The sequence below is a fragment of the Heterocephalus glaber genome, unplaced genomic scaffold (assembly GCF_053883595.1).
Source record: "Heterocephalus glaber isolate CG9 unplaced genomic scaffold, H.glaber_assembly_v1.0 deba00001720, whole genome shotgun sequence".
Taxonomy (NCBI): Eukaryota; Metazoa; Chordata; class Mammalia; order Rodentia; family Bathyergidae; genus Heterocephalus; species Heterocephalus glaber.
In genome coordinates this window covers 4,540,280-4,557,026 of record NW_028258433.1, presented here as the reverse complement: position 1 = coordinate 4,557,026, position 16,747 = coordinate 4,540,280, and the positions used below count along the sequence as shown (strand labels likewise).

At 36.9% G+C, this 16,747-nt stretch overlaps 1 protein-coding gene across 2 annotated transcripts in view; it reads left to right on the top strand.

Moving 5' to 3' along the window:
- N4bp2l2 (NEDD4 binding protein 2 like 2) overlaps positions 1 to 16,747 on the top strand; it is a 165,107-nt gene that overhangs the window by 119,208 nt on the left and 29,152 nt on the right. Inside the window, exons 7-9 of one of the 2 annotated variants that reach the window (XM_004854762.4) lie at positions 11,246 to 12,984; positions 13,991 to 14,975; positions 15,695 to 15,780. In XM_004854762.4, the coding sequence (XP_004854819.3) occupies positions 11,246 to 12,984; positions 13,991 to 14,043 (1,792 nt within the window). In that variant the 3' untranslated portion in view covers positions 14,044 to 14,975; positions 15,695 to 15,780. Of the gene's footprint in view, positions 1 to 11,245; positions 12,985 to 13,990; positions 14,976 to 15,694; positions 15,781 to 16,747 lie in introns of those variants that run through there. The other variant, XM_013075843.3, reaches the window with a different exon arrangement.

Here is a 16,747-nt window from a genome sequence, read left to right as displayed (position 1 = left end):
TTAAGTGTGCTTCTTGTATGCAGCATATTGTTGGATTTTGCTTCTTGACCCATTCTACCAGTCTATTTCTTTTGATTGGTGAATTGAGACCATTAACGTTGATGGTTATAACTGAAATGTATTGACTTGTCATTGCCATGACTTTTTCTTTTTGTTGGGTTCTCCCCCTTTACATTTAATTTCTTGTCATGCGAGATGGGTTCATTCTGCTTTGCTTCCTGGGGTTGTGATCCTCAATGTCTCTTCCTAGGCTATTGTGTAAAATTCTTTGGAGTGCTGGTTTGGTATTCACGAAGTTCCTAAGGTGCTCTTTGTCATGAAAGTATCTTATTTCTCCATCCATTTTGAAAGATAGTTTTGCAGGGTACATCAATCTGGATTGGAGGCTGTTTTCTCTTAGGGCTTGGAATATGTCACTCCAGGTTCTTCTTGCCTTGATGGTTTGGGTTGAGAAGTCTGCTGTGATTCTGATGGGTTTTCCTTTGTATGTGATTTGTTTCTTTTCTCTGACTGCTTGGAGAACTTTGTTCTTCTGTTGAGTTTGTGGAATCTTAACAACTAGATGCCTGTGTGTAGATTTTTTTTGATCAAGGCTATTTGGAGTTCTACATGCCTCACTTATCTGTATGTCAAGCTCTTTTCCCCTGCTTGGGAAGTTTTCTGCCATTATTTCTCTGAAGAGTTTTTTTATGTCATCTGCACTCTCTCCTGTTCATTGACTCCAATCAGTCTTATGTTATTCCTCTTTGCATCATCTAGCAGCTGCTGTATTGATTTCTCATGTTCCCTTATAATTGTGAAGCAGGCTTTCTTTTCCTAGTCATTAATTGCAATCTTATCTTCTATATCTGAAATTCTGTCCTCACATTGGCTCATTCTGCTGTGTAAACTTTCAGTGGAGTTTTTCATGTCCTGGAAATCTATCTGCATCTGTTTTATGGATTCCATTTGTTTCTTATGTTGGGATTCCATCATGTTCCTGAGTTCCTCTCTAGATTTATTAATCATGTCTTGCACAAGGGGCACAATTTCTCCTGTTAGCTGAGAAATTATTTCTGATTTCATTTTTTCCATATCCCCTTTTGTTGCCCGTTCAGTGGGTCCAGGTTGTTGAGTATCTGAGTGTTCCATCTCGTTTCCCTTTGCGGTTGCTGTAGGTGATCTGGAAGTCTGGTTTTGAGACTTATTTACGTGTTTTCTCAGTTTGACTGGGAGGTGGGGGGCTGTTCGCAACTGCATGGATTACCTCATCTGAGCTGGGAGAGCTTGCACAGGGGCTGGGAGCAGCAGTAAGGATGGTGGCCCAAAGGCCCTTTCCTGTGGGCTGGGAGCAGCGGAAGTGATGGAGGCCAGGAAGCCCCTTCCTCTGGATCAGGAGCAGTGGGACAGCAGCTTGGAAGCCCCTACCTCTGGACCAGGAGCAGTGGGATGGCGGCTCACAAGCCCCTACATCTGGGCCAGGATCGGTGGAAGGTATGGTGGCCCCGAAGCCCCTTCCTCTGGGCCAGGATCAGCAGGACAGAAGGTGGCCCAAAAGCCCTTTCCTCTGGGCTGGGAGCAGCGGGAGCGATGGTGGCCAGGAAGGCCCTTCCTCTGGACCAGGAGCAGTGGGACGGCAGCTCAGAAGCCCCTACCTCTGGGCCAGGAGTGGTGGGACTCAGTACCATGGTCTGGTGGTCCGGTGTCCTCTGTGTCTTTGTAGTGTGTAACCAGGTGGCTGTACAGAGCAGGTGGGGATGTCCAGTGGATTGTTGCTGGGGTGCAGGCTATTTCGGCATGTTCTGGGTGACTTGTGACCTCAGTAGGGCATGTACAGTCCTCCCTGTGTGCATCAGGCTCTCTATCTTATATTTCTAAAACTATATTGAATGAGAGTGGTCATAGTGGACATCCTTGTCTTGTTCCTGATTTTAGAGTGAAAGCTTTCAGTTTTTATCAATTTAGTGTGATGTTGATTGTTGGTTTGTCATAGATGGCTTTTTTTTTCTTTTTGTGGTACCAGGGATTGAACTCAGGTCTTTGAATTTCAAGGCAGATGAGGCACCACTGAGCTAAATCCTCAGCCTCATAGATGGCTTTTATCAGTTCAAGATAAAGACTATCTATTCTAATTTTATGGAGGCTTTTTTTTATCATTAGTGGGTGTTGGACTTTGTCAAATGCTTTTTCTGCATCAATTGAAAGGATCGTGTGTTTTTTGTCCTTGCTTCTATTAATATGATGTATTATATTTATTGATTTGAATATGTTGAACCATCCCTGCATTCCTGGGATAAAGCCTGCTTGGTCATGGTGTATAATCTTTTTGATGATTTGCTTCATTCTGCTTGTCATTATCTTATTGAGGCTTTTTGTGTCTTTGTTCAGTAGGGAGATTGGCCTATAGTTCTCTTTTTTGGTTGTATTCTTCTCTGGTTTTGATGGGGTAATTCTTGCTTCTAGGAATGAGTTTGAGAGTCTTTCTCCCCTTTTAATTTCATTAAAGAGTTTGAGGAGTAGTGGCATAAGATCTTCTCTAAATTTCTTGTAGAATTCAGCAGTGAATCCATCAGGACCTGGGCTTTTCTTTGTTGGTCCGTTTCTAACTACATCTTGAACTTCATTGACTGATATTGAGTTATTTAGAATATTTATATTTTCTTGATTCAGCTTTGATAATTCATATGTATCTAGGAATCTGTCCATTTCTTCTGAATTTTCCATCTTATTAGAATACAGGTTGTTGAAGTAGGTACTGATGATCTTTTGGATTTCTGCAGGATCTATTGTGACTTCACCCTTTACCTTCCTAATTGCATGGATTTGGGTCTTTTCTTTCCCGTTTTGATAAGGTTGGCTACAGGTTTGTCAGTTTATTTAATTTTTAAAAGAACCAACTCTTTTTTTTTTTCTCAATATCAGGGATTGAAGTCAGGACCTTGCACTTGCGAGACAGTCACAGTGCCACTGAGCTAAATCACGGGCCCAAGAATCAACTCTTTGATTTATTGATTCTTTATATTGTTTTCTCAGTCTCAATTTCATTAATTTATGCTTTAATCTTTATAATTTCCTCCCTCATATGAGCTTGGGACTTGACTTGTTATTCTTTTTCTGGAAGCTTGAGGTTCAACATTAGGTTATTTATTTTAGCTCCTTCTGTTTCTTTTCTTTTTTTTGTACCAGGGATCAAAGTCAGGACCTTGTGCTTGCCAGGTAGGCACTATGCTGCTGAGCTAAATCCCTGGGCCTCCTTCTGTTTCTGATGTAGGAATTTACCGGTATAAATTTCCCTTATAGGACTGCTTTCATTGCATCCCATAACATAAGTTCAAGTATGTTATATTGGCATTATCATTTAAATGTAGAAATTGTCTGATTTCTTTAATTTCATCTGTGATCCTTAGTTGTTCAGGAGGGTGTTATTTAATTTCAATGTATTTATTATTTTTTGTGGTTTCTTTTTCCATTGATCTCCAGTTTCATTGCATTATGGTTGGGTAATATGCATGGGATAATTTCAGTTCCTTTACATTTATTTAAGCATGTTCTACTAGCTAGTATGTGGTCTATTTTGGAGAACATCTCATGTGCAACTGAAAAGAATGTTTTATTCTGATGTTGTGGGATGGGACACTGCAGACATCTATTAAGTCTATTTGTTCAAAATTTGGTGCAGTTCAGGTATTTCTTTGTTGAATTTTTGTCTAGTTAATCTGTCTATTTGTGACAGTGGGGTATTGAGGACCCCCATTAAATTGTTTTTGTTGTATTTTCTTTTTTTCCCATTACAGTTGTATTAGTGATTATGTGATTTTTTTCATGTCTGTTAATACTTTTTTCTATATAGTTGGGTGTGCTGGCATTAGGTGTTATGTATTTATGATTGTTGTCCCTTCCTCTTGGAGTTTTTCCTCAACAAGGATGTAGTGACCTTCTTTGTCTCTGTTGATCTGTCTTGGCTTGAAATCCACTTTTTGTGCAAATAGAGTAGTAACCCTTGCTATTTTCCAGGTTCCTGTTGCATGGAATATTATTTTCCATTCTTTGACTTTTAGTGTATGAATTTCTTTTTTAGTTAAATGTGTTTCTTGTATGCAGCACATTGTTGCATCTTGTTCCTTGATTCATTCTACCAATCCATTTCTTTTGATTGCTAGATTGAGACCATTTACATTGATGGTTATAACTGATATGTACTGACATCCTTGTCATATTATTTTCCTATTGCTGGTTCTCTTTTTTTCACCCTCTGTTTAATTACTTGCCTTGCCTGGTGTATTTATTCTGTTGGGATTCATGGAGTTGTACTCTTCATTATCTCTTTCTAGAATGTCCATCACAACATTTTTTATTATGGAAGTATCTTATTTCTCTCTCAAGTTTTAGAGATAATTTTGTGGGGTACATCAATCTGGGTTGGAGGTTGTTTTCTTTTAGGGTTTGAAATACTTCATTCCAAGCTCTCCTTGACTTCAGGATTTGTGTTGAGAAGTCTGCTGTAATTCTGATGGATTTTCCTTATAAGTGATTTATTTCTTTTCTCCAAAGGCTTTTAATATTTTGGTTTTGTGTTGAATTTCTGGAATCCTGACTATTATATGCTTTGGAGTAGATTTTTTTATATTATGGCTAATTGGAGTTCTACATGTTTCCCTTATCTGTAGGTCAAATTTTTTTTTTCCATGCTTGGGAAGTTTTCTGTCATTACTTCTGTGAATAGGTTTTTTATGTCATTCGCACTACCTCATGCTTTTTCATCAACTCTCATCAACAAAATTGATTTATCCTTCTTTGCATCTTCTAGTACTTGTTGGATTTTTTTGTGTTCCTTTGCTATTTTTAAGAAATCTTTCTTTTGTGATTGCTAACTTCAATCCTTTCTTGTAGATATGATATTCTGCTCTCGCATTGGCTCATTCTGCTGAGTATACTTTCAATAGAATTTTTAATGTGCTGGATATCTGATTGAATCTGTTTCATGGATTCCATTTGTTTCCTATGTTTGGCATTCATGGTTTCCATCATTTTCCTAAGCTCCTGTATTTTTTTTTGTACTGGGAATTGAACTCAGGACCTTGTGCTTGCGAGGCAGGTGGCGGAACCTCTGAGCTAAATCCCCATCCCTCCTCTATTTTTTTAATCTGTATCTTCTCTAGATTTACTAATCATGCCCTTCATTATCACCATCATCTCTGAATTTATATGAAAAAATATTTCTGATTTTATTTTTTCTAGAGACTGATTCATTTGCTTTGTTACCACTTCAGAGAGTCTAGGAAGCTGGCTTTCAAATTGTTCCACCTCATTGCCCCCTGGGTTTACATTTGGTAAGCTGGAAGTCTGGTGTTGCATCTTGCTTCCATGTATGTAATTTTATTTGTTTATTTATTTTTTGTTTAATTCCTACATTGATGCTTGTAAATTGTTTATGGTAGATATCTTTATTGCTAGTATTCAGAATGCTTAGGAAATGACTACTTCTCAGTGATATCTTCTAGGTGTAGCTAACTTTTGAGTTTTGAGTCTATTGCAAGATCCTACCTCTTCAATTTATTTGGGGTGAGAAATTTCTCCCTATTTGGCCTAGCCCTTGGTTCTTTGACACTGGCCTATAGTATTGTTTATGACACTCAGAGAATCTCAATCATGACATAAAAGGAAGAACAACTGACTAGAATAATTATGTCACCTTGGCTAAAGTAGTACAATCAGTGATAACAATATTGTCAAACCCTAGAAAATGACAAACTGTGGTAACAAATTTGCCACCTCTAACTATATAAGCAGGATTTGTAGTTATATAACCAAACCTTAAAAAACCAGAAATTTGTGTACACTAAATATTCACTCAACATGGTTTTTTTATGCTCAGGGGAGAAAATTTAAAAGGGGTTAGGGGGAAAAATAGAGAAATAGAAGAATGAAAAGAGATGAGAAGCAAGATTGGAGGACAAAGGAAGATTATGCAAGCTTTGGGAACTTGGGAAGAAGTCAGGAGGGAAAGAAAGAAGGAAGAAACAGAAGCAACAGAACAAAATAAACAAAAATCTAGAAACAGTGTTCTTATTTAAAAGAAGAACAAACAAGGAAAACAGAAAAAGATAGATAAAAAATAAAAAAGCAAAGAACAGAAGAAAAGCAGATAAATGTCCACTTCAGGGTGTATCTCTGTTGTCACTGATTGACAGATGGGGTAGACAGAGCCCAAGTCTGTGTTGGGTTGATCCCTGCAAGCCAGCAGTATAATTTCGTACTGGGGACTGAACTCAGAACCTTGCACTTGTAAGGCAGGCAGCTGCATCACTGAGCTAAATCCCCAGCCCTTAACCCAAATTTTATAGTAATCTTATCTACATGTAATTTAACAACAGTTGTTGGGCATTTCAAACTATGTCATTATAGTAACAATTATGTTTTGTACAGACAGACTTTGGGATAAATTCATTTGGCTCCTTGCAAATAATTCTAAACATGGAGAAATGTACAGTTATACTAGAGAATAACCATCTAGCTGGGAACATTTAATGTCCCATTGACATCAGTCATTATTATACAGAAGCAATAAGGAGAATCAGTTATCTTTCATTTTCAGTCATGTAGAGATTAACAACACCTATATTAATAATCCTCACAACAACTCTGCAGGAGAAAATATTATCCCCATTTCAGAAAGGAGATTTGATTTGCCTGAGATCTCATCTGCTGGCTTTTTACTGAGCCAGGACCAGGAACTTGATGTGGGTTATTTCAACTACATAAAGTCCACAAAACCATGATATTTCTTATATAATCTGGATGTGTTTTAGATTTACTTTGTGTATTGTCCATGATTGTGAGTTTGTATACAAATTCTGCAGTGGTAAATATTGTTTCTGGCTCCCTTATTTATTTTTTACCATGAAGACCATTACTGTTGGGTAAACAGTGATGACCCAGTAAAAAATATAGCCAGTCTGAATTTGGGGGTTTGGGGAGACTTTCTTGTGTAACTCCAAAGGAGAGTTTGAGTCCACTTTATTGAGCTGGGTCTTTTATGGATAGAGTAGGGGGTTACTGGGATCGATTTAGGTGGAGTGATGTGAAGGGGGGTTTTGAAATTGGGGGGATGAGAAAGAATGAGCATGTGGCCATAGCAATGGGCACTGTGACCTTGCAAGTAGGGTGGATATCACATGTCTTAGCAGAAGAGGCATTGTTCCTCGGCTCAGGTGTTGGGGATCTGCAGTATGTAGGAATGGACTGTGATTGTTCTCAGAACTCAGGAACTCATGTGGCTGCTGTGGGGGTAGATGGGGGTCAGACCTATCAATTATTTACCATGCTTTTTGTTTTTATTCCTTTTTCTTCTTCTCCATAGTAGTCAGCTTTGGCTTTATCTGGATGCTCTCTCACTTTGTCTTTAGGTCACAGTTTACTTAGTGAAGTTAGCTTGTCTCTGAGCAAACACTCTCTCATTCTTGAGAGGTACAGCCTATCCCTACCCAGGAGCTTAGATTTAAAGCCATCATCTAGAAAGCAAAACCTTATTCATCATAGATGCGTTGCCATTGTTTATTTCATATTTTCTTCGTTCCTTTTCAAAAACTACATCCTGTCCTCTTAACTGTCTTGATTTCCTCTTCATAACTAACTTATTTTGTGATGCTTTTTTTCCCCTAATGGTGCATTCATCCCTAAGTGAATCAGCACAAGTGAGATCAGATTTAACAAGTTTTGACATAGCTTTGATGAACTTTTCACACTTTATAGATACATGATCCTATAGAAAATGCATCTTCTGGTTAGCCACATCAGTGACATATGCATTGCAACAGTAGTTATCACTACCATCACTTTTCTTATCTCCCAGAATCTTCATAAGTCAGTTCTACTGACTTGTGTTTCCTTTCCAAAGGAAAGGAAAAGCTGTCTAGAACTTCAGTGGTGCAGAACTGGTACACACCTCTGGCACATATTTTTGTAAAGTCAGTTTTCTGATTTTCATGTTGGCCTTGTGTTGTATTTTTCATTAGAATTCCAATCTTTAGAGAGTCTTTAACAACTCTTAGAAAAGTGCCTTAATAAGTTGCTTGATTCTCCAGACTCTCAAGAGTATTTTTGTGAGCTGATTTTTTCATAATCTATTGTGTTCACTTCTTTCTAGGCACAGTGAGTTGTTATCCTTAGCAAGTCTCTAGTATACTTTCTCTAATTGGGGGGTATTTAAAAAACAAAGGAACCTTTAAGGAATCTTAATGAAACCGTCTTTTGTTCTTTCTAACAGCTGTTATAAGGACAAATTAGCCTGTTGATTCAGACTCTGAGCTACATACAATTTGAGGCAACTGCTTTAACAACCCTCTCTGAAAATTCATACCTAGCATAGACCTGTGACACAATAGTGCATCATCACTTCATCCTTCCAAGTGTTCAGGAAAATTTTTCTTGATTCTTATCATTTTTCATACTTGAAAAAAATCTTATCAATTCATACTTAATGCTTATCTTTTTTCTCATGTCCTCATATCCAATTTTTCTAATTTTATTCTTTCCCTTCAAAAAAGTATCCAGAATGTGATCGTTTCTCACTACATCCACCCCATGATAAGTGTATTAAATAAGAGGAGTTATTTGTGCCTTTCTCCTATCTGTTTTGGGCCATATACTCTCGCCTATTGCTCACAAGGAGCTTTTACTTTGAAAACAAATTAAAGAAAGGGATTCCTCTTCCTCTCACTTCCTGTTGTTGTTTCTTGTTTACTTTGAAAGGGGGAGGGAAGGAGGGAGAGAGAGAACACACAAGAGAAAAGTCTGAAGGTATTAGATATTAGGTTAGTGATAAAAGCCTCATGTACTCCTTGAAAGACCTTAACCCTTGCCACTAGAGTAGCTTTGGGTATGTACATGTAGGAGGACAAGAGAGGGAGAAAAAAGTGTTTTGTACATTTTCTTTTTAAATTGAGAGACAGTTGGGCCAGAGATGTAGCTCAGTGGTGCCGCACCTGCCTGGCAAGCAGAAGGTCCTGAGTTCGATTCCTGGTACCCGGGAAAAAAATAAATAAATAAATTGAGAGGCAGTTTTGCATTATTGTTACAGAGTATGAATCTAGGTCCAAATCCTGCTACTCTGGGAAAATTCTTTTAGCTTCTCTTTGTTTCAGTTGCTTTTGTGAGGTGGACTTTTTCTTTATATAGTTTATATTTAGTTTCATATAGTTGTGAAGCTTACATTATTTGGTATAAACCAATTCAGAAGTCCTAATACATAGTAAGTGTGAAGTAAATAGTTTCTGCTTTTCTCTTTAAAGCCAGTTTCTGAAGTAGTATTGTGGATCTTGGGCTTTCTGATGGCATAGGGAGTTATAAACATTTTACTGATGAACTATATTTTAGTAAGTCCATTTCTCTTTTCTTGATCAGTTTAGAACTGTTAGAAAGACAATGGCTGCAAATTTAATGCATTCAGCTCCACAGAACAAGCAAACCAGTAAGCTGGAGTGAATCTTAAGTTCTCAGTATATTACCATTTAACCCAATAAATAAATAAACAAATAAATAAATAAAAGAACAACAAATACTACCCATTCTTTTTCTCCTTGCCTTGCAACCAGATCAACAGGATGGTTCACATTTGGACAGAGACAGCTTTTTGTGTTTTTTGTGTTTTGTTTTAGAATGACAACCTAGACTTTGGTATGAATTTGGCACTGAAGTTGCTGGTATGGTTGTGATTGCTATCTGGTATAACAGATGTTGTACATTGAACTTCAAGTAGAGCTTTCCTTGGAATCAGAACTGACCATGAAAGAGTTACTAGCAAAGATGGGGGCCGGGGATTTAGCTCAGTGGTTCCGCCGCCTGCCTTGCAAGCGCAAGGTTCCAAGTTCAATCCCCGGTACCAAAAAAAAAAGCAACTACCAAAGATGGCATTCTTCACTCAATATAATTTTTAGAGAGGCTCTGCCACAGCTGCTTCTAGGTACATTAGGATTCCCTAATGTTATTTCTAAGTCAAAATCCAGGAATGTATAAACAAGGACAGCAGCAATTTGGTGACAGAGAACAAGGTGTTCATGTATCAGTCTGTTAAAAATAGCCTAGCAGCACTAGGTACAAGCTAGTAATAAGCTAGGCCAGAGGCCCGGGGTTGGTTTAATAAACTCATTTGCCCATGCCCAGCCTGAGAACAAAGGACATGTCCCTTTCCCTCATGATCTCTTTATTCTTCTGTGTTTGGGTTTGTTTCCCTGCTTCTTTGTTTTTCTATTACTCTCTCCTTGATGTTTTTCTTCTCATGTTTTTTGTCCTTTTTCCACTGTGTTTTTTGTTTTCATTGGCACCTAGTCCCTGACTCTGATTATCCAGTGTGGAATAATCCATTGTGGAGAGGATAACAGGACCTTTATACTCAGAATTAGAAAAATCCCTAAATCTTTCATTTTCTCATAGGATCAAATATTGTCTTCAATTAAGGGGAGCTAACTCGTAGTGTGTTTGATGAGAATGCTGTTACTCTTTTGGGTTAGGATAAATTTTTAACTAGAAATTGTAGGACAGTTCTCCCAATACCAGCAACACATTACCAATCATTGTGACCACCAAAAATGCCTTTACCTATTTCTAACCCCCACATACAAAATAGTGCTATAACCATTGGTTTAGATCCACTGCCAGCTAGACAATTAGAAACATGTTGCCCAAATGCTGAATTCAGCTGCTCATTATTAACCATTGTATATAATTTGATAGAGCAACTTAATTGGCAAAGCTTTTATGTCTGCGTAAAACCTAGCTATTAAAGCCACAAAAGTTGTTCAATTTGGGACTATACCAGCCACTTTTTATTTTTCAAAATCTACAATGTTAGGAAATCTAAAATATCTATTGCTAGGTTTTGCACATGTATATGAAATATTTTCTTTAAGGAAAATATCAGGTATTCATAAAGTTATTAGTTTATGAAATTAGTATGTACATATGAGCTTTTTTTTGGTACCAGGGATCGAACTCGGGACCTTGAGCTTGCGAGGCAGGTGGTGAAACCACTGAGCTAAATCCCTGGCCACAATATGAGCTTTAACTTTCTCAATGTATACTCATTTTTAATTTACAGAATTAAAGTATATCTCTTTAAAAATGATTTTAAAATAGTACAAAATGCATGTATACTTTAGAATCCATATACTAATGATTTAAAAATCTGCATATTAAGTTTGATGTTACAGTTTGCTAATGTTATACAAATAATTAAGTTATGAAGTATCTTAATTCTTTTATTTTTCAGAGAAAAGATTTTGAAGAAAAGTGGTCATAGACTCAGCAAAACCAAACAGAAGAAAAACAGAAAAAGAAACAAAAAGCATGAGACTCTTAGTGAAATCATGGTTGAAAACTCATTTGAAGCCTTGAATTATCTTACCCCAAGAGATCAAGACCCAGCTCCAGGTGAAGAAGATTTTAAAGAGATCAAAAGAGAAACAAGTTTTCTCTTAAATAGTGGCTTACAAAATGAAGTAGGGGATTTTGTGAATGGCTATAAAGAAAATAGTTGGAAAAACATAGATCCTGAAGATTGCTTTCCAAATCTTATACCTACAGTTGAGTTGGACAGCCCATCAAAGAATTACTTCCCTAGGGAAGATGATGACTTGCTTCAAACTTTGTCATTAGTGCCAAATGTTACTTGTCCAACAGGGCTTCAAAATCTTCCTTCTGTAACAAGGAATTACTGCTCTGGCATGAAGGTTGAAAAGCATATTGGAAATAGGCATAACTTGGCATTAGATACCCAGGACCTATTTGCTGAAACCCCATGTTCATTTATGAAGAAGAGAGAGATGATAGATAAAAGTCTCTCAAATGAACCAGTTCCATGCTATCAACGTAGAACTTCAGATGTTTTAAGAGAGAAACAAGGAGTACACAAAACTAAGAACAATTATTGGGCTTTTTTCACAGCCAATTTATCTAATAAAGAATTACAAGTAGGCCCTGACAAACAATCCTATTTTGGTAGCTGGCCTGAGGGAACTCATATGTTTGTATGTGAACAAAGACCAAAGAAAGATAGATCACGTAAACTGACCTGTGCTGAGAGCAGGGAACAACTGATTAAATTGATTTCCACTTCTGAAGGAGCATCAGGACCAGGAAGTAGTCCAGAAATATCGATAGAGGAAATGCTACTGATAGAAAATGAAGATTTGTCATCTTCAACTGAAACTACAGATTCATTCATAGAAACAGAAACAAATATATTCAGAAGCTCTTTACTTCAACTGGATATCCCAAAGAGTTTCTCAGAACCAACAAAGAATAAGAAAAAGATACAGAAAAGGATTCTCAATTTGGCACCAAACTTTAATTTACTGGAACAGAGTAATATCAATGGAAAAGAAAAGGATAAATATGACCTATTAATAGAAAACTATGAACTAAGCACTATTTTGGTAAAAGAAAATGATAAAGTTTCAGAAATAAATAACAAAAAGGAGAACAGGCAAAAAGTTATGGCCTTTAACAATCATCCGTTGTGGTTTTTCCTTGGTATCATCGAAGATTCCCCTCTAGATATTGGTGGACAGTTTTATTCTCACTACCTGCCATTTAACAGACCAGGACACACTGTATATTTATACAAACACCCTGTTCCTTCTCTTGTACTACATTATATATCTAGCTTTTGGCTGATACTTTTTACCAACAAAAAAACATTTTTGACTTTCAAACCTCAGACACAATTAGGTAATAAACTCAATGATGTAGAGTTTATTTCTTCAGAACTTTTAAGTGGCCAACTTCAAATTTTGTGCTCTTTGAAGGTTACTTCTGAACTTTATTTTGTAAACAAACAATTTGGAGACAAGCCGAAGAGACAGGAAGAATCTAAGCCATTACAGTGCTTACTAACTAAGGATAGACAAGATTTAATAAGCACTGATTTTCATTTCCTTGGGCTACCATTATCACAAGACTTTGCCTTTCAACTAGTAAAGGTTTTTGGATCTCCTGGAGTTCCAATGGGTAAATGGATTTCACTTACTAAAAATAAATTATTGAGGTGTTTCTACCTGATGTTAACCATTTCATGAAATGTATTGATCTTGTGATGATCATACTTTCAATGGTAAAAGGACCCATCGCTAACAGTGCTTGGTTGTTAATTTATTTTAATTAATTAATTATTTTGGGTTTTTTGAGACAAGGTCTCACTATGCAGTTCAGGCTGATCTTGTATTCACTAAGTAGCTGAGGCTGACCTTGAACTCACAGTGATCCTCCTGCCTCAGCTTCCTGAGTGCTGGGACTATAGGTGTGTGCCACCAAACCTGGCTGTTTTTTAAAGCTCCTACTCCTTACCTTACCATCAATAGACATGTGTGTGTGTGATACTACAACCCCACCCTTTTTATCTTTTATTTTGAGACAGGGTCTTACTAAGTTGCTCGGGCTAAGCCTAAATTTATGACCCTCCTGACTTATCCTCCCAAAGTTCTGAGATTATAGGCCTGTGCCATTGGGGCTGGCTACCCATATCTTCTTAAATGTAATAGAATGCACAGAATACTTGGACTCTCCATTTAAATAGACATGAGAAAGCGTGAAGGATGAAAGACGGTGACAGTGATAGAAATGGGCTGCTTTTTCTTACTCTTTTGACTTACTGCCTTTCCCTTGTTTGGCGCATGGCCCTTTCTTTTCGCATTCACAATTATGGCTCCCAGATAAGGGATTAGTAAATTGGGGATAGTAAATAATAAATGTTGAAAAAATCTGAATTTATTTTTTAAAGATTGTCTGAGGAGGAAGGGTTCTAAAGAGATTAGGAGAGAGTCTGACTAGTTCCCTATAAAAGGTTCCTTCAGGCTCTTAAGAATATTATTCTTGGGCTGGGGATTTAGCTCAGTGCCATTGCGCCTGCCTCACAAGCGCAAGGTCCTGCGTTCGATTCCCAATACAAAAAAAAAAAGAATGTTACGAAGAAATGAAGCGTATATCCCAACTTTTACTTCTCAATTCTCTTCCTTAGGGATAGAAGATGTAAGAACCAAGAAGCCAAAGTTCCACTCCCTGCACTTCTGAATCTTCCTATTCTGTCTCTCTCTCTCTCTCTCTCTCTCTCTCTCTCTCTCCCCGCCTCCCTTCTGCTTGTCCCCCCTAGTTTGTCACTTTACCCCTAAAGTTCTAATGTTCTGGACAAACTTGTTTCCAGCAGCTCAGATCCAAGATTGACTAAGTTCCCAGGGCCAGGGAGTCATAATTACCAGCCTATTTTGGGATTCTCATGTCATCTTTATCGTATTTGTAAACTTTGTAAATGATCACATCTCAACCATTTGCTGTAATTTTTTTTATCTAAATACATGGAGGGGGGGACCTCTAAAAAAATTAAAATGCATTTGTTTTGGGAATTTTAAGTAATTAAAGACATTTTAGGTCAGAGATGTTAGTTCAAGGTTCAAATTCTGAAATTGTATACAAAATTTTTTGTGTGTCATTTTGTGTTCTTTCTTTTGGAGAAAGTACATAGATTAGTTAAGCTTATTAGTGGGGTTCATGACCCAAAAAGATTAACAATCACTGCTGTAGATCAGCACCAGAAGGTACAAAAGCACTGGTATAAAAATATTCTAAACTTCCTCCCTTGAATGCATATTATCATTATAATCAACAATGATCAGGCATCCATTAATTAAACTTTGGAAAGCTTTGTAAAGGAAATAGATCTCATTCATCAAATAGCTTTCCTTTTAAATGGCCAGACAAGACTAACACAAAATAAAATCACTGCATAGAGAAAATATAAATGACAAGCTTATGAATATTTTATGAGTGAGGTTAGCAATGCTTAAGGGATTGTTGAAGAGAATATGAGTTATGGTTTTCTTTGAGATGGCTTCAGTATGGAAGTGAATTAGATGCAGTGTTTATACAAAGAAGGAATGTGTCTTGAAAGAAAACAAAGGGAAAAAATTCACATTTGGAAATCGCATGTACTTACAAGGGGAAAGGAGGTAAGTGGAGGCTGTGAACTGATTTGTTGGGCTGGAGTGGACAACAAGCTAAGCTCCGATGTACCACTGGTGACTTTGTAAATAAGGCAGCGAGCTCAAATGAATCAGTATTAGGAACTCTGCTGACCTGGATAATGTAATAGAGCCATATATAGACCTTAAAAAGCCAAACTACATATAATTCTAGGACCATGTGAGTATAGGAAAAATATTTTTTATGGTTTGGTATGGCTGATGTTGTATGTTACAGTTATGTTAATGTTTGAACTTGTTTATGAGCATCTTAATTGTGAGGAATTAGCCCCCTAGACACTGATATGTAGAAGGAGCAATTTGCAGGAAGATTAAACTTCTAGAGTTGTAATGTTTCATCCATGTCACAAGAAAGGATGACTACCTAAATTTTATGATTGTGACAATAACACTTAAAGTATTAATATATAGGTATGTATTGATATATATGCATGTTTATGCTTATATGAGGATATGAAGTACGATTCAAATCATTTTACATATATAAAATATGACTTTTCATTGAGTCTGGATATTGTTTACTAATAGAGACATGAGAAAGTGCCTGTTAGTCATCACTGAAATATCTTTAAAACCAGACTTTTAACATTATAGCAGCCTAGATACTGTATTTGCATATCTTCATATCTAGGATGAAAATCTGTGTGAAATTAGAGATGAAATTTCTTACTCTCTTTTTTCCACAGAATCCTTGTTGCCTGATGAGTATGTGAGTCCTCTTGACTGGAAAACAGTGAAGATGATCTATTTGCAATGGAAGATGTCAGTAGAGGTATATTTTGTTTTTGTTTTTTGGTACCGGGGATCGAACTTGGGTCCTTGCACTTGGGAGACAGGTGCTGGAACCACTGAGCTAAATCCCCAGCCCCTAGAGATATATTTTGTATAGCTTTCAAAGAAAATTCTCTGAGTTTCTTTAAAAATAAAGCCAGAGAAAATATGTTCATCAGACTTAATAGACAAGTGCTACATCCCATATATTAAAGTACAAAATACTGGGGGAAGGTGGATTATTTTTGAAAATTAGAAGAATATTTGTGGCTAGGTAGGTACAATTTACATGTTTTCTTTCAATTAGACCCAAGAGAAAGCTGCATCTGGTTTTCTAATCTTGTTAAAATGAATTCGCACTGTGGATGACTCAGGTGTCCCTTTTAGCAGAGTCCCTTATTTTTCATTACATTTTTGGTCCTGTCCAGCCTTCAGTCTTATCCTGTTATGACAGAGTAACAGCTATAAATTAGATTCATATTTACTTGACTTGGAAGCATCTTGTTATTGGTGTGATCTGTTAGTCCATAGTGAAGGACATACCTGATTTTGAGGGCTATTCATTTTCTGTGTGGCTGGAAGAGGATTGGCTTGAACCATTAGAAAGTTAATAGATGGAAACTCTGGAAAAGCCAGTGCTCTAACATATATGGGGTATCTAGGGTTCATCTGATCATGTTAATCACTAATAATTTAAATGAGCTCAGAGACAATACACTTTGAAGTCATGAAATGAAAGCTTAGAGGACATTACAGAACTAATACTTTAGGACAGTAGGTATTTCTTACCTGTTTATATAAGTAAAACTGTAGATGTGTGTCTATTATAGTAAAACCAAATGTACATTTTTATGAACTTTTTATTTATCCTTATTCCCCATGGAGATTGTAGGGTTACTTACACACAGAGCAATACTTTAAATATTCAGAATGATGTTTGTGCAATAATGTTTCTTTTGTCATTTTAG